Raw genomic sequence first — 21,046 nt, forward strand, 5'->3', positions numbered from 1 at the left:
AGCTGGGCGTGATGGTACACACTTGTAATCCCAGTACTTGGGAGGCTGAGACAGGAGGATTTCAGGTTTGTGGCCAGCGTCCCGTACTTAGTGAGGCCCTCTGCAACTTAGTAAGACCCTGTTTTAAAATAAAAAATAGGGCTGGGGTGTACCTCAGAGTTAGAATGCCCCTGGGTTCAATCCTCAGTACCGCAAAAAATAAAAAAATTAAATAAAAAAATTAAATAGCGCACCCTTGGTTCATTCTCTAGTAAACACACACACACACACACACACACACACACACACACACACACACAAAATGAATACATAAGAGAGAAAAGAAGCGGTATGGGTAAGGATCGAAAAGGTGTTAAATCTGGCCTGGTAAGTCCAGAAGGCCATTTCAGATGAAGAGTAGGTAAAATGGAGCTAGTGGACAGTGGGGAAGACGAAGAGCCTCCTGGTTAGAGTAAGTATTAAAGTTCACTCTCACTGGGACTTAGAAGCAGACAGTGTCAGGTGACCTGAGGTGAGACTTTACAGGCGAGCAGGGACTGGTTGACTTGAAGGTAAGCTAAGGATTCTAAGGTTCATGGCAAGCCATTGATAGACCTGAAGCAAAGGTAGAACCTGAGCAGGCCTGGATTTTAGCAAGTCCTCTCAGGCCATAGTGTGAAAAATGGATTGGAGAAAGGGTCAAAAGTCGATGGATGTGGAGAGGAAAGTTACAAGGCTGTTTCAGTAGTCTTGAGAGAAATGATTTTGGCTTAGACCCAGGATAGTGGCAGTAGAGATGGAAACAGTGGATGTATTCCAGGAACCCCCTGCTGAGAATGGAGGACCCCGACCCAGTGTTCACAGAGTTCTACCTTGTTATACACAGGAGGATATGAGCTGGAGAAAAATGGGACAGAAATGAGACCTGAAATTTATAGCGAGTGGCTCCACATTGTGAAAAGGCATGACATTGCAGTGTACTTACAGGGGTAATGAAGATAAAAGCGCTTTACTCATTGTAAAGTATTCAGTCTAACTGTCGTCCAGGTGGGGAGCTGATGTAAGGTTTACCCTTTTCATCAGTGTGTACGATACCAACACAACTTTGAGAGGCAAACATGTTTATTTAGTGTTGGATGTCTCCATTTCCACTAAAACATCTGTTTATTCTTTGATCCATATGATTTTTTTATTTTTAAAGTCGTTAGTGAGGGCTGCTATCCACCAGATGTTTTCTCTTCTTAGTCACATATTGCCATTATACGTAAAGTAGCCCCTTGATGTTTATAGGTACTCAGTGGGCCACACCTCATTTAGGATGCATTTAGTCAGCCAAGTTTCCATTTCAGCTTGATAAGGCCTTACTGCTTCCCATGTTGGTCATCACTTAAGGTGTAGCCATTGAAAAAATCTTGCAGCTCTAATTCCCAGTGTTTCCTGATGTCCTATCCTCTTCACTTCATATTGTCACTCCCCAGTCTTTGTTCAGGGCCCATTTCAGTGAAATAATTGATCAGTTCAACCATCCAAGTCTCTTGTTGCTCATTGTAGGCCTGCTGTATTAGCCAAGGTAATGCAAGCCATTTGGCAAACACATCCTAATCTCAGTGGCTTAAGTATGTTAGGAATTTATTTCTTGCTTTAATAAGTTTATTAGGTAGCAGACATTTGCGTGGAGGATTTTCTACTCCACTTATAGACTCAGGCTGATGGCGTGAACACGTGGCTCACAGAACGTTTTGAGCTCAGCATCTAGCTGGCAAAGGGAGAGGGAGTGAATGTGAAAGCTCACACAAGAAGTTCTTACAGGACGTAGCTTAGGAAGGCGTACATCATTCCATCATTCCGACCCACTCTTCATTGAACAGAACTTGGGTGGTGGCCACACCTAACTGCAGGGAAGGCTGGGAACTGTAGTCACTATGTTTGCTATGGAACCAGTCTTTACCATACCCAGCTAATGACTTTCCTTGTGTGGTACCTGCTCTTTAATTCAAGTGGTAGGAAGAAGCAGGGAAGAACCAAAGGTATGAAAGCATCTCCTTTGTATTTTCTTAAGGGCCCCAGTCACAGTCCTGGGCATTAAAGTGGAAAACGTTTGCATTCTGAATTCGTAACATAAAATGATCATTGCTATTATTTTGTTCTCACAGGGAAATAAATGCCCGACTTGATGCTGTATCTGAAGTTCTCCATTCAGAATCTAGTGTGTTTGGTCAGATAGAAAATCATCTATATAAGTTGCCTGACATAGAGAGAGGACTCTGTAGTGCTTATCACAAAAAAGTAAGTGCAATAAAAGTCAAATCTCTTAAAACTCATAATGTTTCTTAATATGAGGGCACCTGATGTTAAAGAAAAATCATCTGGTAGCTCTATATTATTTGTTTCCTGTTTTGTTAAAATCTTGCAAGTAGTATGAAAGAATAGCTGAATCCTTAGAAATTTTACTCGTACAAATTAAGGTTATTCATTTTTTGGGGGGAGGGGCAGACAGGGGTTGAACCCAGGGGCATTCTACTTTCGAGCTACACTCCCAGCCCTATTTTTTAATTCTTAATTTTGAAATGGGGTCTCACTAAGTTGCGGAGGGCTAAGTATCTGAGGCTGGCCACGAACCTGACATCCTTCTGTCTTAGCCACCCAGATACTGGGATTACAAGCGTGCACCATCACACGTGGCTTGGTTGTTCAGTTTTTACAGTACTTCTTTTAACTATAACAACATACATTTTGCTTTATCCTCAAAGTGCAAAGTAGGAAAATTATTTAGATCTGCTACTTGAGAAAGGAGATAGCTTATTTCTTTTGATTTTAAAATAATATACCTATGTGGCTTAACCAAATAGAAAATCTGCCCATGTAACATTTGTGAGGGCATATCAAATTTGGATATTGAAGGTGAGTAAAAAGTATTAATTTGGTTTTTGTCATTTAGTTTTTACAGATTAAGTGATAGCACTGATGAGAGAAGTTTTTGTACATGGGAACTAATTTACTTTATCAATTGAAATTTTAAAAATGGTCAATTAGCTGGGCATGGTAGCATATGCCTGTAATCCCCGCGCTTGGGAGGCTGAGACAGGAGGATCGCACAGGTTCAAAGCTAGCCTGAGCTACTTAGTGAGGCTCTCAGCAACTTAGTGAGACCCTGTTTCCAAATAAAATATAAAATGGGTCTGGAAGTATAGCCCAGAGGTAGAAAAGCCCCTGGGTTCCACCCCCAGTACCATACACACGATGGTCAATTAGTTATATTTACAATAATTGATAATAAACTTTTTAAAGTGTTTGTCTTTTGCAGAAGTCACTCACATATACCTTTATACCTTTTGTTCACTGTAAAAATTATGAGAGGATAATATATTATTACCTACTCCTGGGAAATTAACATGTTATATAGATATGTATGTGTATATATGTGTACAGTTTGTGTTATGTTGGCTAATACATAGCTGCTGGGAGAGGGTCAGTAACTTGCTGATAAGTAATAGAATTTGTATTTAAACCCAGTGTCCTTCACTGCATTTTTAGTGGCTGTATCTTTTGATTGCTTCCATGTTTGATTTAGCTGTCTTGACTGCCTTTACATTTCTTTTTCCTGGCCACCTCATTTCATAAACAAGTTTTATATTTTGCCCAAATGTAAATCTTTGCCAGTTTAATAATTTTATTGTAGTATGATTTTTTTATATGCCCAAATTTTAGTATGAACAAATTTTCATTACTGTTTACTTTTGTAAGGCCGTCTTACCCCCACAAAGTTTTACTAGAATGAGAAGTACTGCCTCAGAACATTTGTGGTCCTTAAGAGAACTTATATTTCTGTCTCATATGCTTCAGTTAAACTTGAAAATAACGTTCAAACCAGATTTGGGAATACTGATCCTGAGGAAAGAGGCACATAAGTTGGTTATGAAGTTGGTGGAATCTATTGCACCATTTCTTGGTACGCTGTATTGCTTTGCTGGCAATGACAGAGCTATGCTGATATTAGAAATTTTTATGGTTGACTTTTTTGAGGTTACACAGGGGTGCCAAAACCATTTGTTATTTTGTATCCTTGGCCCAGTGCCTGACAAGCAGTACAATATTACCCCTCATCAATCTCCAAGCACCTTGCCTTCACTCCTTGAAAGGATTCACTGGCAGATGTCAGGGAGTTTTTATTTTCTCAAGAGAAAATAGCAGCAGAGTCGAAATTCTTTCAATTGCTGATCAAAAGAGCAGAGTGCGAGTGCCCCTGGCATCAGGATGGAGCACGACTTCATGCTGCTGTGGGGTCTGCTGTGCCTTGCTGCCTCTTTACGCTGGACGTCGATGTCTGCCTTTCATGAGGTTTAGGATTTGTAAGTTTCCAAGCTCTAGTAAAAGTCACAATCTAACTCATGTAAAAGTGACCAGACCGCAAGAATGACTTCTATTTTGGAATTACAGAATATATTTTACTGAAGAAAATTATGATTGACTCAGTAGCTATTTTTCGGTGCTATTTTAATGTTGAGATAAGGACATACAATCTTGTTTACACATGGTTGTTTGAAAAGTGAAGAGTAGAAATGAGTTGGTAGCAAACCAACTTCAGAACGTCTGAATGCTTTAAACCACTTTTTAAAAATAATTAGTTAACTGGCTCTTGGGACATACCATTCATACATGTCTATTCTTTATCATTACATTAAATAAGCTTCTATACACACAGTAATGAGTAATATCCTGGGTACAGGTTTTGCCAGTTATGTGAAATTCACAAAATGGGAACACACGCTCTGTATGGATATTATAGAAGTGAGAAACTTTGGCTTGGCAACTATGTGGAAAGTACCGTGAAATTTACACAGATGGGTGTTTCATATTGTTAATGATAGAGAATCCTAACTGGATTGACCTCTCTTAATTTATCTTTCTTTTGTTTGTTTGTTTGTTTGTTTTGGTGATACTGGGGATGGAACCCAGGGGCCTTCAACCTCTGGGCTACATTCCCAGACATATTTTATATTTTATTTGGAAATAGGGTCTCTTAAGCCAGCTGAGGCTGGCTTTGAACCTGTGCGATCCTCCTGTCTCAGCCTCCCATGCACGGGGATTACAAGCATGCGCCACCACACCCGGCTTAATTTATCTTTTTTTAAAAATAGTTTTCTGTTCTTGTCTTATGGTTCCAGCATGAAGAAGAATAGGGGATCGAGGGACTTAATTGCTTCTTACAAAACTGTCAACTAATCCTCCATTCCCATCTCCACAAACAAAGATAACTTATGCACCAGTTTCCAAGTGTTTGAGAATTCTCGATGTACATCAAGTCGTGTTTCAGTTTTCCTTAAGGATAGCTTAAAATGTAGACATCTTGAGTTTTTGAAGCCCAATTTCTTATAGCTTCTAAGATTTTGTACTGTTGTCTTCTCTGTGAGATATTCTTGTGGTTTTTTTGTACGCTAAATCAATCTCTTGACTCTAGTTTCAAAACAGAGAGAGAAATTAGATGCATATGTTTAGTTCAGCCCTTTACCAGAACCTCCAGTGTAAAAATTATTCATGTGCTTATTAAAAAGTTAGAGTGCTATGCAAGGCCATAAAATAAAGAATAAAAAGTCTTTCTGTGCAACCTCTTCATACTGAACAGCCAGATGTAACTAGAGTAAGTTACTTATGTGACATTCTAGAAAGTTATTTATACAGAATAATGCAGAACATTTAAAGAATCACAAAGAAAATGTTGCTGTCTAAAGATGCATAAGTATTTATGTATTTATGACATATTATATAAGGGTTCCATATCAGTATGTCTTAATTTTTAATTGTTTCAAAGTATTACATTGTTTTGAGTTTTTCCTAATAAATTCCAATTGATAGATATTTGCTTTTTATATTATTATAAACAATGTTGCTATAAATATTAAGATACACACACCTTTCACTATTTGCTCTAGTATAATTTTATATAATTTTTTGGGTGGTGGTACCTAGAGGAGTTCTAGCTCTGAGATATATCCCAGTCCTATTTTTTTTTTTTTTTTCTGAAACAGGGTCTCACTGAGTTGCTGAGGGCCTCGCCAAGTTGCTGATGCTAACCTCAAACCTGTGATCCTCTTGTCTCTCCCTCCCAACTACTGGCATAACAGGCCTGTGCCACTACACCCACCTAGTTTTAGCTAAATCTTTAAAAGTGGGATTGCTTAGTTAAATGATATGTGTATTTTTAAATTATGAAGATATATCAAGCTGCTCTTCAAAGATTACACTTGTACTAATAGCATATAAAGGTCATCTCTCTTTTTTTTTTACACATGGTTGTTGTTAAGCTTTCAAATCTTTGGCATTTTGGTGACTAATGCTACCTTGTAGCTTTAATTTGCTTGCCTTTATGTATAAAGTTAATCATGTGTTTGTTGGACATTCTCCTTATTAGCTATATGTTTGTTTTGCCATCATTTATTAGATTGTTTACCTTTTTCATGTCAATTTATTATAGCCCATTATATTTGTAAAAAAATTGCCGTTATTTCCCTCAGAAATATCCTTCACCTTTTTGACATTGACCATATAGCAAAAAAAGTGATAAACAATGTATCTTAAGATAAAAATACTATACAAGAATTAGCTTTATTATCCCTTGCTCAAATTATTTTCTTATAGCTTTGAAATATTATACAGTGTTTAACCTCATTTAGAAAACATGTTGGCTAACTAGTTCTAAAATTTCTTTATTTCTTTTTAAAAATTGGTACACTATAGTCATACATCTTAATGGGGTACAAGATGGTAGAGACATATATGTATTTATCACTCATTTAGCCCTAACCCAATCGCCCCCCCATCCAACTTCTCCTCCCTCCCTCCTTCTCACGTTTGGCTTAGTGATTGACTTGGATATGTTTGTGAATATATATCATGTACATTAGGAAATTTCTTTCTGCTCCCCTCCCATCCCTCTCAGTTAGGTCACCTTATTTGCTCATCTATGGTTTCTCTTTCTTTGTCTATATAGTTCCTCCTGTGACCTTTTTTCTCCCTAACTTCCACATGTTAAGGAGAGCATCTGGTTTTTTTGTGTGTGTGTGACTGACTAATCACACTTAGTATAATGTTCTCCAGTTCCATCCATTTCACTGGAAATGATGCAATTTTGTTCTTTATGGCTGAGTAAAATTCCATTGTTTACATATCCCACAGGTTTTGTAATCCATTCATCTGTTGATGGACATGTTGGCTATTTCCATAGTTTGGTAATTGTGAATTGTGCAGCTATGACCATAGATATGCGTGCATTAGTTTGGTAGTTTGGTTTCCATTCTTTTGGGTAGATACCCAGAAGTGGTATTGCTGGATCATATGGTAGGTCCCTTCCCATTTTTCTAAGGATCATCCATATTGTTTTCCAAAGTGGTTTTATTAATTTGCAATTCCACCAACAATGTATTAGAGTTCCCACTTCTCCAAATTCTCGCCAACATTTGTTTTTGTTTGTGTTTTTAATGATTGACATTCTAATTAGATGGCATTTCAGGGTAGTTTTGATTCACATCTCTCTGATTCGTAATGATGTTGAACATTTTTTCATACATTTATTGGGCATTTGAATTTGTTCTTTGGTGAGGTGTCTATTTAATTTACTTGCCTCTTTTTTGATTGGGTTATTTGTTTTCTTAGCACTGAATTTCTTGAGTTATCTGCATATTCTAGATATTAGTCCTCTATCAGAGGAGTAGTTGGCAAAAAAATTTTCCTGTTCTGTTGCCTCTTTGTTGAGGTTCTTGATAGTTTCCTTTGCTATATAGAAGCTCTTCAGTTTAATACCACCTATTGATCCTCTTTTTTTTTTTTTGTGGTACTGGGGTTCCTGGAAACCATTCTACCTCTGGGCTACACTCCCAGACCTATTTTATACTTTTATTTGGAAACAAGGTCTCTTAAGCCAGCGAGACTGGCTTCGAACCTGCACGATCCTCCTGTCTCCGCCTCCCAAGTGCAGGGATTACAAGCGTACGCCACCTCGCCTGGCCCTTGATTCTCCTTTTAATTTCTTGTGTTTTGGGGGTCTTGTTGAAAAAGTTTTTACCGGTGCCTTTGTGTTGAAGTGCTGGACCTATGCCCTGTTCAAGGATCTGCAAGGTCTGTGGTCTGATTTCCAAGTCTTTGATCCATCTTGAATTGACTCTTGTGCAGGGTTAGAGAGGTTTATTTCCATTTTTCTGATATGGATAACCAGTTTTGCTAGCATCATTTGCTAAAGAGGCTATCTTTTTCCAAGTTTATGTTTTTGGCCCCCTTGTAAAAAATTAATTGGCTATAAGTGTGGATTTGTTTCTGAGTTTATTTATTATTATATATATTTTTTGTGGTACTGGGGATGGAACCCAGTTGCATTGTACTTCTGAGCTACCCAGCTCTATTTTTTTATTCTTAATTTTTGAAACAGGGCCTCACTGTGTTGCCAAGGGGCTAGCTAAGTAGTAGCTGAGGCTGTCTTTGAACTGTGATTGTCCTGTCTCAGCCTCCCAAATGCTGGAATTACAAGTGTGCGCTGCCACGCCCAGCTTCTGAGTTTAATTTTGATTCTAACTTTTAAGATGTCACTAATTAAACCTCATTTGCATGCACTTTTATATATATACATATATACATATATATAATTTTATTTTCAGTGTTCTACCCAAGAATTCTTCTTGATCGTCAAAACCTTGTATCATCTGAAGTCAGAATTTCAAGCCCTAATGCCCGCTGTGATTTCCCACGTTCAGTCAGACTTGCTTCGGACACTCATTTTAGAAATTCCTGAACTCCTTAGTCCAGTGGAACGTTACTTAAAGATACTTAATGAACAAGCTGCCAAGTAAGTACCAGATCCTCAGTTCTTCTTTTCTAGCAGTGAACATAGTCTAATGCATTTGTCACTGGGTGTGTGGATTTTCAATCTTTGCTAAAGTAATTGTAAAAGTTGCTTGAGTACAATATAATTAGAAATGTGATTGAATACTAAAAGCTTTATATTACAGCTGGAAGTAACACTCTGCTGTCCAAACTCAGGGAGTTCACCTTCTGGGACAGATATGGTATTTCCTCAGGTGTCAGATGATGATAAAATGAAGTGTAGGCAAAGCCAAGTAGTAGCCATTTATCAAAAACAGGTGTCAGATGCCATCTTGGACTTATTTCTTAGATATGCAGGAATGATCTGCCTTCTATTTAGAATATGCAAAAGCGAAGTTATTATTTATTTATTTATTTATTTATTTATTTATTTATTTATTTATTTATTTATTTTTGGTGGTACTGGGGTTCCTGGAAGCCTTTCTACCTCCGGGCTATACTCCCAGACCTATTTTATATTTTTATTTGGAAACAGGGTCTGCTAAGCCAGCGCACGCGGCTGGCTTCGAACCTGCACGATCCTCCTGTCTCCGCCTCCCAAGCACGAGCGTGCGCCACCATGCCCGGACGAAGTTATCTTTTAAAGGATAGTCATTTCACAGTGCATCTCACAAAAAATTCTGTACAAAACAAAAAGGATTTGACATTTACATTCATCTTTATTTTCCAAATAGGTGCATGATAAATATTTAATTTTATCTCTTGGTTTCACCACGGGAATCATGAGCATGTGAAATGAAAGTATTATTATGGTAATTTTGTCAATTCCCAGAAGCTAAGAAGTGTCCCCATAAATATGTAGTGGCACACCCAGAATTAAAGCCACATCTTCATGGCTTTAAAGCCTTGGCTATTCATCATGCTACAAAAAATAATTGATAACTGGTCTAATTCATATACTTCCATATACATATTTGTGTTTTTCATATTTCAGAATGGGAAATAAAACTGAATTATTTAAAGACCTTTCTGACTTCCCTTTAATAAAGAAGAGGAAGGATGAAATTCAAGAAGTTACAGACAAGCTCCAAATACATTTGCAAGAAATACGGAAAATACTAAAAAATTCTTCTGCACAGTATGTCACAGTATCAGGACAGGAGGTAATTTCAAACACACTTTATTTTCTATCAGCTTGCCTGGAGTAGAAAATCTATTCTAAAATGTAAATAAAAATCTGAGGATAGGATATAAGTAACTCTTTTTTCAATTTTTTGTTTTTATTCCTTGAAAATATGTTAAAATATTTTTTGTAATACTGTTTTTTTTTAACAATTTTTTATTGAACATAAGTAGTATACATTTACACTATATTTGGTGCCCTCTCCCCCCCGCCCCCATTTTCTCCCACCCCCCCACCAATGGTTGTCCAGGTTAACCATGTCTTATTCATAATTTTACACATGTTCAGGTGTAGACCCTCATTAATCAAGATCAGCCTTTCTCCTCTCCTATCTTTCCATTAAAACTTAGCTAGTATTTCCCCTCTAATATCTGGGGTCCTACTGGTATCCTTTGTGTTTTCTAGTTTGGGCATATTAGAGGAAACATGTGTATCTTCTCCTTCTGTGCTTGGCTGATCTCACTTAACATGATGCTCTCCAGGGCTTTCCATCTTCTTGCAAATGATATAATTTTGTTCTTCTTTATGGCTGAATAGAATTCTATTGTGTGTATTTCCCAGTTTTGCTATCCATTCATCTGTTGATGGTGATCTGGGTTGGTTCCATATTTTGGCTATTACAAATTGTGCTGCTATGAACATAGGTATGCATATGTTGCTGTATTTCTCTGAATTCAACCCCTTTGGAAAGATACCGAGGAGTGGTATAGCTGGATCATATGGTGGATCTATTCCCAACTTTCTCAGGAATCTCCACACAGATCTCCATAGTGGCTGAACTAGTTTGTACTCCCACCAACAGTGTAAAAGAGTTCCTCTTTCCCCACATCCTCGCCAGCATTTGTTGTTGTTTGATTTCTTTATGCTTGCTACTCTGACTGGGGTTAGATGGAATCTCAGTGTAGGTTTTGATTTGCATCTTCCTGATGGCCAGTGATGAAGAACATCTTTTCATGTATCTATTAGCCCTTTGTATCTCTTCTTTTGTGAAGTGTCTATTTAGTTCATTTGCCCATTTCTTGATTGGGTTGTTTGTTTTGCTAGTGTAGAGCCTTTTGAGCTCTTTGTATACTCTGGATATTAGCCCCCTATCAGAATGGTGGCTGGTAAAGATCCTTTTCCATTCTGTAGGCTTCCTCTTTAGGTTATTGATAGTTTCCTTTGATGAGAAGAAACTTTTTAGTTTGATGTTATCCCACTTGTTTATTCTTGCTTTAATTTCCTGAGCTTTGGAGGTTTTGTTGAGAAAGTTACTGCCTGTGCCAATATGTTGTAGTGTTGAACCTATGTTCTCCTCTACTAACTTCACCGTCTCAGGTCTAATTTCTAAGTCTTTGATCCATCTTGAGTTGATTCCTGTGTTAGGTGAGATATAGGGGTTTAGATTGATCTTTTTACAAATGGTTAGCCAGTTCTCCCAGCACCACTTGTTGAAAAGGCTGTCTTTTCTCCAGCGTATGTGTTTGGCCCCTTTGTCAAAGATTAATTGACTAAAGATGTGTGGGTTTGTTTCTGTATCTTCTATTCTAATCCACTGGTCAGTATATCTGTTTTTGTGCCAGTACCATGCTGTTTTTACTACTATTGCTCTATAGTATAGTTTGAAGTCTGGGATTGTAATGCCTCCTGCGTGTTTCTTGTTATTGAGAATTGCTTTGGCTATTCTAGGTCTTTTCCTTCTCCATATGAAGTTCATGATTGATTTTTCTAGGTCTCTGAAGAATGTCACTGGTATTTTAATGGGAATTGCATTGAACCTATAGATCAGTTTTGGCAGAATGGCCATTTTGATGATATTTATTCTGCCTATCCATGAGCACGGGAGATCTTTCCATCTTCCAAGGTCTTCTTCTATTTCTTTCTTTAATGTTTTATAGTTTTTGTTGTAGAGGTCTTTTACATCTTGGGTTAGGTTTATTCCTAGGTATTTTATTGGTTTTGAGGTTTTAGTGAATGGAATTGTTGTTTTTGTTTCTTTCATTGTGGGTTTGTTGTTGGCATAAAGAAAGGTCACTGATTTCTTTAGGTTGATTTTGTAACCTGCAACTTTGCTGAATTTGTCAATCAGCTCCAGAAGTCTTTTGGTTGAGTTCTTTGGGTCTTCCAGATAAAGGATCATGTCATCTGCGAATAAGGATAGTTTTATTTCCTCTCTTCCTATGTGGATTCCTTTGATTTCCTTCTCTTGTCTGATTGCTGCAGCAAGAGTCTCAAGGACTATATTGAAAAGGAGTGGTGATAGTGGGCATCTTTGTCTTGTTCCTGACTGTAGCGGAAATTCTTGCAGTTTTTCCCCATTCACTATAATGTTGGCTTTGGGTTTGCAGTATATTGCCTTGATGATGTTGAAGTACTTTCCTTCTATCCCAATTTTTTGCAAAGTTTTTAACATAAATGGGTGTTGGATTTTGTCGAATGCCTTTTCAGCATCTATTGCTATGATGATGTGGTTTTTGTTCTTGGTTCTATTTATGTGGTGAATAACATGTATTGATTTGCGTATGTTGAACCAGCCTTGTTTTTCTGGGATGAAACCGACTTGGTCATGATGTATTATTCTCTTGATATAGTTTTGAATGTGTATAGCTAGTATTTTGTTTAGAATTTTTGCATCTATGTTCATTAAGGATATTGGTCTGTAGTTTTCCTTTCTTGAGGTATCTTTATTTGGTTTGGGGATTAATGTGATACTGGCCTCATAGAAGGAATTTGGAAGAGTTCCATCTCTTTCAATTTCTCGGAACATGTTATGCAGTATTGGTATTAGTTGTTCACTGAAGGTTTTGTAGAATTCAGCTGGGAACCCATCTGGGCCTGGGCTTTTCTTTGGTGGAAGAATTTTTATTGCCATTTCTATTTCTTTGGTTTTTATTGGTTGGTTTAGGCTTGCTATGTCCTCTTGGTTGAGTGTAGGAAGGTTAACTGTGCTTAGAAATCTGTCAATTTCACGCCGGGCGTGGTGGCGCACGCTTGTAATCCCCGTGCTTGGGAGGCGGAGACAGGAGGATCACGCAGGTTTGAAGCCAGCCGCGCTGGCGTAAGAGACCCTGTTTCAAAAATATAAAATAGGTCTGGGAGCGTAGCCCGGAGGTAGAAGGGCTTCCAGGAACCCCAGTACCACCAAAAAAAAAAAAAAAAAAAAAAAAAAAAAAAAAAGAAATCTGTCAATTTCATCCAGGTTTTCAAATCTATTGGAGTATAAATTTTTAAAGTAGTTTCTGATAATATTTTGAATTTCTTCACTATCAGTGGTGATATCTCCTTTTTCATTTCTAATTTTTATAATTTGAGTTGATTCTCTTTTTCTTTTGGTTAGGTTGGCCAGGGGTTTATCAATTCTATTAATCTTTTCAAAGAACCAACTTTTTGTTTTATTGATTCTTTGAATTGTTTTTTTGTTCTCTATTTCATTTATTTCTGCCCTAATTTTGATGATTTCTTGTCTTCTGCTGGCTTTGGGAATAGACTGTTGCAGTCTTTCTAGGTCCTTTAGTTGTGTCATTAGATTCTTTACTTGGAGGTTCTCTGTCCTTCTTATGTGGGCACTCAATGCAATAAACTTTCCTCTTAGTGCTGCCTTCATGGTGTCCCATAGGTTTTGGTAAGTTGTGTCTCTGTTTTCGTTTGTTTCCATAAATTTCTTTATTTCTTCCCTAATTTCTGCTCTTACCCATTCGTCATTCAATAGTGTATCATTCATTCTCCATGAATTTGAGTACTTTCTTTCGAGTTTCCTGTTGTTGATTTCTACTTTGATTCCATTGTGGTCTGAAAAGATGCATGGAATTATATTACATTTTTTGAATTTGCTGGTATTTTCTTTGTGTCCCAGGATGTGATCTATTTTGGAGAAGGTTCCATGGGCTGCTGAGAAGAAAGTGTATTCTGTAGTTCCTGGTTGAAATACTCTGAAAACATCTATTAGGTCCATTTGGTTTATGGTTTCCTTTAGTTCTAAAGCGTCTTTACTCATCTTTTGCCTTGAAGATCGATCCAGTGGTGTGAGAGGAGTATTAAAGTCTCCCAGAATTATTGTATTTGGGTCTACTTGGGATCTTATGTCCAGAAGGGTTTGTTTTACAAATGTGGTTGCACCCACATTTGGGGCATAAATATTTACTATCATTATATCTTCTTGGTGTATTGTTCTTTTTAATAAAAGGAAGTGCCCTGATTTGTCTCTTTTGATGTGTTTTAGTTTAAAGTCTGTTTTGTTGGATATCAGGGTTGCTACCCCTGCTCCTTTTTGGTCACCATTGGCATGGTATATCTTTTTCCATCCTTTCACCTTCAGCCTGTGAATGTCTTTGGCTGTGAGGTGAGTTTCTTGCAGACAGCATATATTTGGATTATGTTTCCTAATCCACATTGCCAGTCTATGTCTTTTGATTGGTGAGTTAAGTCCTTTGACATTAAGAGATATTATTGAAATATGATTTTTTCTGCCATTTTGTGTTCTGTCTACTCTTGGGTGGTGTGATCTTTCTTCTTTACTTAAATGGCCCACTTATTAACTTCCTCTCTTCTCTGATTCTGAAGTCTGCTTCTTTTTTCTTCCTTATGATTTATTTCTTTAAGAATTTTCTCTAGTGTTGGCTTTGAATTCATGAATTTTTGAGATTCTGTTTATCCTGAAAGACTTTGACTTCCCCATTGATCTTGAATAGTAGTTTTGCTGGATAGATGAGCCTTGGCTGGAAGTTATTTTCTTCCAGGGTCTGAATCACGTCGTACCAGTCTCTCCTAGCATTCCTGACCTGGGTTGTATAGTCTGGGGTGATTCTTATTGTTTTGCCTCTATATGTCACCCGTCCTTTTGTTCTCACTGCTTTTAAGATTCCTTCCTTGGCCTCTATGCTGGTCAATTTGGTTATGTGGCGTAGAGTGGTTTTTCTTTGGTCCTGTCTCAGTGGAGTTCTGTATGCCTCCTGGACTTGAAGATTCAAGTCTCTTTCCATATTTGGAAAATTCTCTGAGATTATTTCCTTGAAGATATTACAGATGCCCTTGGTCTGTACCTCTATCCCTTCCTCGATGCCTATTATCCGTAAATTAGGGCACTTCATATTATCCCATAATTGCTGGATGTTTAGGTTTTGTTGCTGTAAAGATTTCTGTATATCGCTGACTGTGTTTTCGGTTTCGGATGTACTGTCTTCTAATATTGATATTCTGTTTTCCATTTCATCTAATCTTCCAGAATTTCTTTCTATTGCTGTCTTCATTTCACTTATTGCCTCTTTCATTTCATTCCAGACCTCTTTCTGATTCTTTTTTAGTGTTTCTAATTCACCTTTAACCTCCTCTATACTTGTTTTAAATCCTTTCATCATATTGAACATCAAGATTCTGAACTCCCCTCCTTGCATTTCTAGTAGGTCAGTATTCGTGATTTCTGCTGTCTCTTCATAATTCCTGGTTCTCATATTTATAGCGTTCTCTGTCCTGTTTTTCTGATTTCTACCCATCGTTCGTGAGTACTGTGCTTAGTCAAATCTTAATATTAGGAGTTTTGGGGTATTGGTTAGTCAGCAGGGCCTTGCCAGTGTTGAGGGTGGGTGATGTGTAAGATGCTGGGGTGATTGGTAAAGGAGTCGGATTAGGTAGAGGATATGTTAGGTTGAGAAAGACTTTAAGTATGATAAGGTAATAACTTGCTAGGAATGAGAGAGAGTTAACTACTAGGACTCTTGTCGTTGGTAGAGTAATTATGGATATAAGAGATACTTTGAGTATTAAACCAGGAGGTATATTATGGGGAAAAGTTTTGGGGGAGAAAAGTATGTAGGTTAGTGTGAGTAGGTTTGTAAATAGGGATGATAGAAGGAGCAGTCAGACATAAAAAAAAAAAGAATCCACACAAGATACCAAGACTGTTATGTAATCCAAGAAAAATGAAGGAAAACCAATCAAAGGAGGAGAGTGAAAAAAAAGGAAGGGAAGAGAAAGAAAGAGGAAAAAAGAACAAGAATAAAATAAAAGGAACTAGCAGCTGTGTGAAATAAAAAAATATGGCAAACTATCCAATATATATATATATATATATATATATATATATATATATATATATATATATATATAAAACAACAAGTTAAAGTAAAAGAAGTGTGGGTTAAAAGAAAAAAAAATAAAACAGCAATAACCATACCAATACAAAAGCACTGTAAAAGCAAAATAAAACAAAACATCCACATTAAAAGTAAAACAAACAGTCCTCCTTTATTACGCATATGGGGTCAGGTCCAAATAATATGTGCGTATCTGATTGCTTTGGTAGCTTTCAGAATACCATCCAATGTCTCTTAGTTTTCTTTGTACTCTATTTTTATCTTCTTAAGTCACTCTGGGTGTTTGGACACCTTTCTCTCCTTTAGCTGCTTTAGGTTTATGTGTCCGGATGTCTGATTTCCCTGTTATTTGATTCTGTACAAATCACAGGTTCTGCAAAATTCTAACCTGTGGTCAGCACCTCTGCACTCACCACCCTAGCCTCCAGCCTGTGCTTCCCTACAGCAGGGGTGGAGAATGACCAAAGTATAATTGGAACCTCCCCCTGAGGTCCTGAGCAGATTTTGTGGCCCGATGGATTTTCTTGTGTCTCTGGAAATTCCAGCTGGGCTAGCCGGTGTGGTCCCAAGATGTACCCTGGGCAAATGGATGCTGGTTCCTGGATGCCCACACTTACTGCCAGAGCTCTGCCTATTCCAAGAGTGCAGGCTGGATGCGCTGCTAATACTGGACCCAAGTGAGAGTGGATGCAGCTGTCTATTGCTGCTGGTATGCTCTTCCAAGGTGTATTGAGCTGTGTTCTCGCTTAGCACTAAGCCTCTGGCTACCAGGAGGGTGGGAACACCCAGCGGTGGGCCAGGGGTGCAGGGTAGGTGCTCAAAGGTCCAGTGCGCGTTGTCCAGCAATGGTCTCTGCCTCCCGCGGGACGTAGAAGCTGGGGGTGCCCCAAGGAGATTTCCGGGTCACCCAGGGCTTTCGCAGCCTGGACGGCAGGCTCTGGCAAGGTGGCAGGGGCTAGACACACAAGCAGACTCCAATTTAGGGGTGGCAGTGTACAGGTACTGACTACCAGCAGGGGACCGTGGCGCCGGCAAGTTGCGCGAGGAGAGTGCTCGGATCTGAGGCTTGAGCCCGTGCTGGGGGGTTGAGGCTGCGCACACGCTAGGACCCCAACTTACCAGGGTGCCCTCAGGTACCTGACTTGGTGCAGGAATCCGTGGGAGTCTCTATGCAGTTGAGATCCGGTTTCTGGTGGGCACACAGAATTCTGGTGGCCACACAGAATTCTGGTGGCTGCTGCTCGCTGCTTAAGATGCGGTCCTAAATCCATTTTTAGTCCCGAATTATCTTGTCGTGGTAATATCGGGCAGGCAGCTCCTTGGGCAGCTGCAAAAGCAGCCCGCCGATCTGTAATATTGTTTTGATAAGAAATCTTTTTTTTTTTTTCGGGTCTGGGGATGGAACCCAGGGGCATTCGACCTCCAAGCTACACCCCCTGCCTTATTTTTTATTTTGAAGCTGAGGCTGTCCGCAAACCATGATCTTCCAGTCTCAGCCTCCTGAATGCTGGGATTACAAGCATGTGCCACCACGCCTGGTGATAAGAAATCTTTTAATCATGAAATTTTATCTCAGTACTTTATGTTTTTTGGTGTTGTCAAAGTTATATTATAGAAAACCTTGATAATTGAAAACAGTATAGTAACTGAGAGAATTCACTTGTTCAAATCCACATGAGAGGTTAGTTTTTAATCCAAGATTTATAGATGATGAAATGATACCAAGTGGACCATGTATTTTGATTTGAAAACACAATTATTAAATGGGAATACTTTCTCCTGAAGTTAGGAGTATAATTACTAAAAGAAAAAAAAAAGAACAGAAAAATCTACAATAAAAACTTCCATTTAGCCAGGTGTGGTGGTACACGCTTGTAATCCCAGTATTTGGGTGGCTGAGACCTGGAGGATCGCAGTTCATGGACAGCCTCAGCTACTTAGTGAGGCCTCTGCAACTCAGTGAGACCCGGTTTCAAAATAAAGAATAAAAAATAGGGCAGGGGTTGTAGCTCGGAAGTCAAATGCCCCTGGGTTCCATCACCAGACCCCCCCCAAAAAAAACCAAACTTCCATTTAGGGAGTCTGCCATAAGATTATGGTGCTGTTTAGGATGTGTACTTCTGTTTAAAGTTTGATGTTAATATCTGAATGAGAGCCAGGAAAGGAAGAGAAAAGCTTCTCAGGTATGATTGTGCCTTTCTGTTCTAGTCTGATTCTTGAGGCATGCTGCTCTCTATCCTGTGTTTAATATAAAGATTCCAGCTGAAAGAGTAAACAGCAAGTTAGGAAAGAGATGAGTAATTTTTATAGGATGAACATTTCATTAAAGATTTTAAAACAGTAGGCATTTTCCTTGTGGGGAAAAGCTTAATTTTCAACCAAATGGCTTAACATTTACATTGCTTGTGCATTTTACCAAAAGATTGTTGGTTGTGTAGTTATTTGAAATTTAAAAAGTATATTAAGGGATACTTTATTAAAATGTTTATAACCCTATTTATGTAAATAGATTTAACAATTGATTTAAATTTGCCTGTTTTCTGGACTAAAATTATGAGGATATTATACTCAGACAGACACTTCACAAAATGCATTCCTCTTAGAGCACTATACAACAGAAAAAACTACGTGACAATATTTATAATTTGCCAGTATTTGTATGTGTGCCTTCCAAACAAGCAACCACTACATAGTTATTTGTATCTGTTGTTTTCGACATGCATTCATGCCCTTGCAAAGTAAACAGTAACCTAAGGGCCACTATTCTGTTTGGTAGAAATCAGAAGATCGTAATTTCTCCAATAATATTAATACAGGATTTGTAGTAGAAGAATGACTTCTTGGTATTACAGTGGGGAAAACTAAGTACTGATTCTATCATGTACATGTAATGTGACCATGAAATAGTCACCTGTGTTGTGAGACTATTATGAAAACCAAATAAGTTAAAATATATGAAAGTGCCTTCTAATGTTTTCTTTTCTCTTCTTCTTCTTCTTCTTCTTCTTCTTCTTCTTCTTCTTCTTCTTCTTCTTCTTCTTCTTCTTCTTCTCTTTTTTTTTTTTTTGATGGTACTGGGGTTCCTGGAAGCCCTTCTACCTTTGGGCTACACTCCCAGACCTATTTTATACTTTTTTATATTTGGAAACAGGGTCTCTTAAGCCAGCACGGCTGGCTTCAAACCTGCCTGATCCTCCTGTCTCGGCCTCCCAAGCGCAGGGATTACAAGCGTGTGCCACCACGCCCAGCCGGCTAATGTTTTCATGTAATAACAATAATAGCAATATAGTTACTATTTATCAAGCACTTGGTAAAGTCCAGAATGGTGCCAAGTATTAATGTTTTCATGTAATAACAATAATAGCAATGTAGTTACTATTCGTCAAGCACTTGTTAAAGTGCAGAATGGTGCCAAGTATTTTACATTTATTATATTATTTAGTTCTGATAACAACACACAAAAAAAGTTATTCGGGGTTTGTTGGAAAGAAAGCCAAGGTTTGGAGTAATTCTGTCTGCCATGTAATTATTAATTTTTCCACTAAAATATTAACCCAAGAAATTAACAACATGGATTTTATTTGATAAAATTATACATTTTCAAGTCCATACTATTCAAACTTAAATAAAACTTCAGTCTTGGGAAGAAGTCTGAGACTTGGTCCTGGGTTTCATTGGCAATTTTTTTTAAGCAAAAATGGGAGACAATGATAAAAAAAAATTCATAAGAATAGTAGATTGGTTATTCATTATGAGTGTAGAATTGAAGTTTTAAGGAAAACTACACCATAGATATTAAGTAATTGTATTATATATGATTAGGAAGGAAGATAAATTTTCTTATTCTTTATACTTTTGGTTAGTCAGGTGATGATTTTGAAAAAAGAAATTTCTTAGTTACTAACTAAAGAAAAAATTCTTACTGGCTTTTAACAACAACTTCTAGAATTTTATTAGTATATTTATATAGTATTACTTTGTAAAGTTTCTGAGAAATAATGATGCTATTCATTCAAACATCATATGAATTCTAAATATTCAGAATTGTTCTATTCAAATTTTATTTATTTTATTTTATTTTATTTTACTTGTTTGTGGAACTGGGGGTTGGAGCCAGGGCATTCAACCCCTGAGCTATACCTTCAGCCCTATTTTTTATTCTTTACTTTGAAACAGAGTCTCACTAAGTAGTAAAAAGCCTCACTAAGTAGCCAAGGCTGTCCACAACCCTATGATCTTCCTGTCTTATCCTTCCAAGTAATGGGGTTACATATGTGTACCACCATGCCTGGCTTACCAAATTGTATTTTAGAAATGAACTAAAAGGAACTGGCAAATTATTTAGAGATACTTAGAAAGCTAAGTACAGACTCCATCAAACATAATTATGTAATCCTGAGAAGTGAGGAAGGCAGGGAAGAAATCTCTTTCCATATATGTATGTGTGCTTATTTTATACCCTTCTGTACTATCTGAAAATTCCATGCATATGGCTTTTGTAATAATTATAAAAACCTATTGAAGCAGTCCCATGTAGAACATGGATCTTATTATTAATGAGAATCTATACCATTGCTATCAAACCAGTGTTATTTTTGACATCAAATTTTTCACTACTGTTCAGTAAACTAATGAAGCATTACATAGTTCACTGCTTTTGTAACAATCTCTATCATGTTTTACGTCCATGGAGAATTATTTCTTAATCTTATATCAGAGATGGGGTCGTATTGATAAGTAGTAGTATTTTTAAAGGAAAAAGAAGGCAATATTGGAAATAGTCTTTAGGAGAAATTTTATTCATTCATAGCATATAGCATATCCATATATCTGTTTAATTGATTTGAACTATGGAAAACATTCCCTGTTAAATCTTCTAAATAAACAAAAATTGAAAATTCTTGAGTGAAAAAGAAGAGGGGAATGGGCTAAATGTGATTTTAGAGAAAACAAGCAGATTCTGGAGTGAGCTAAGATTTCATCAAACTTAATAATGGTACCAGCC

The 21,046-nt window shown here is 37.5% G+C and overlaps 1 protein-coding gene across 1 annotated transcript in view; it reads left to right on the top strand.

The window, feature by feature from the left end:
• MSH3 (mutS homolog 3) overlaps positions 1 to 21,046 on the top strand; it is a gene marked incomplete at both ends in the record, with an annotated part of 228,429 nt that overhangs the window by 92,678 nt on the left and 114,705 nt on the right. Inside the window, 3 exons of the mRNA XM_080706313.1 lie at positions 2,133 to 2,265; positions 8,625 to 8,812; positions 9,785 to 9,953. Coding sequence (XP_080562439.1) covers positions 2,133 to 2,265; positions 8,625 to 8,812; positions 9,785 to 9,953 — 490 coding nt within the window. The remainder of the gene's footprint in view (positions 1 to 2,132; positions 2,266 to 8,624; positions 8,813 to 9,784; positions 9,954 to 21,046) is intronic.

This window comes from Muscardinus avellanarius (assembly GCF_963383645.1).
Source record: "Muscardinus avellanarius genome assembly, chromosome: 1".
Lineage (NCBI taxonomy): Eukaryota > Metazoa > Chordata > Mammalia > Rodentia > Gliridae > Muscardinus > Muscardinus avellanarius.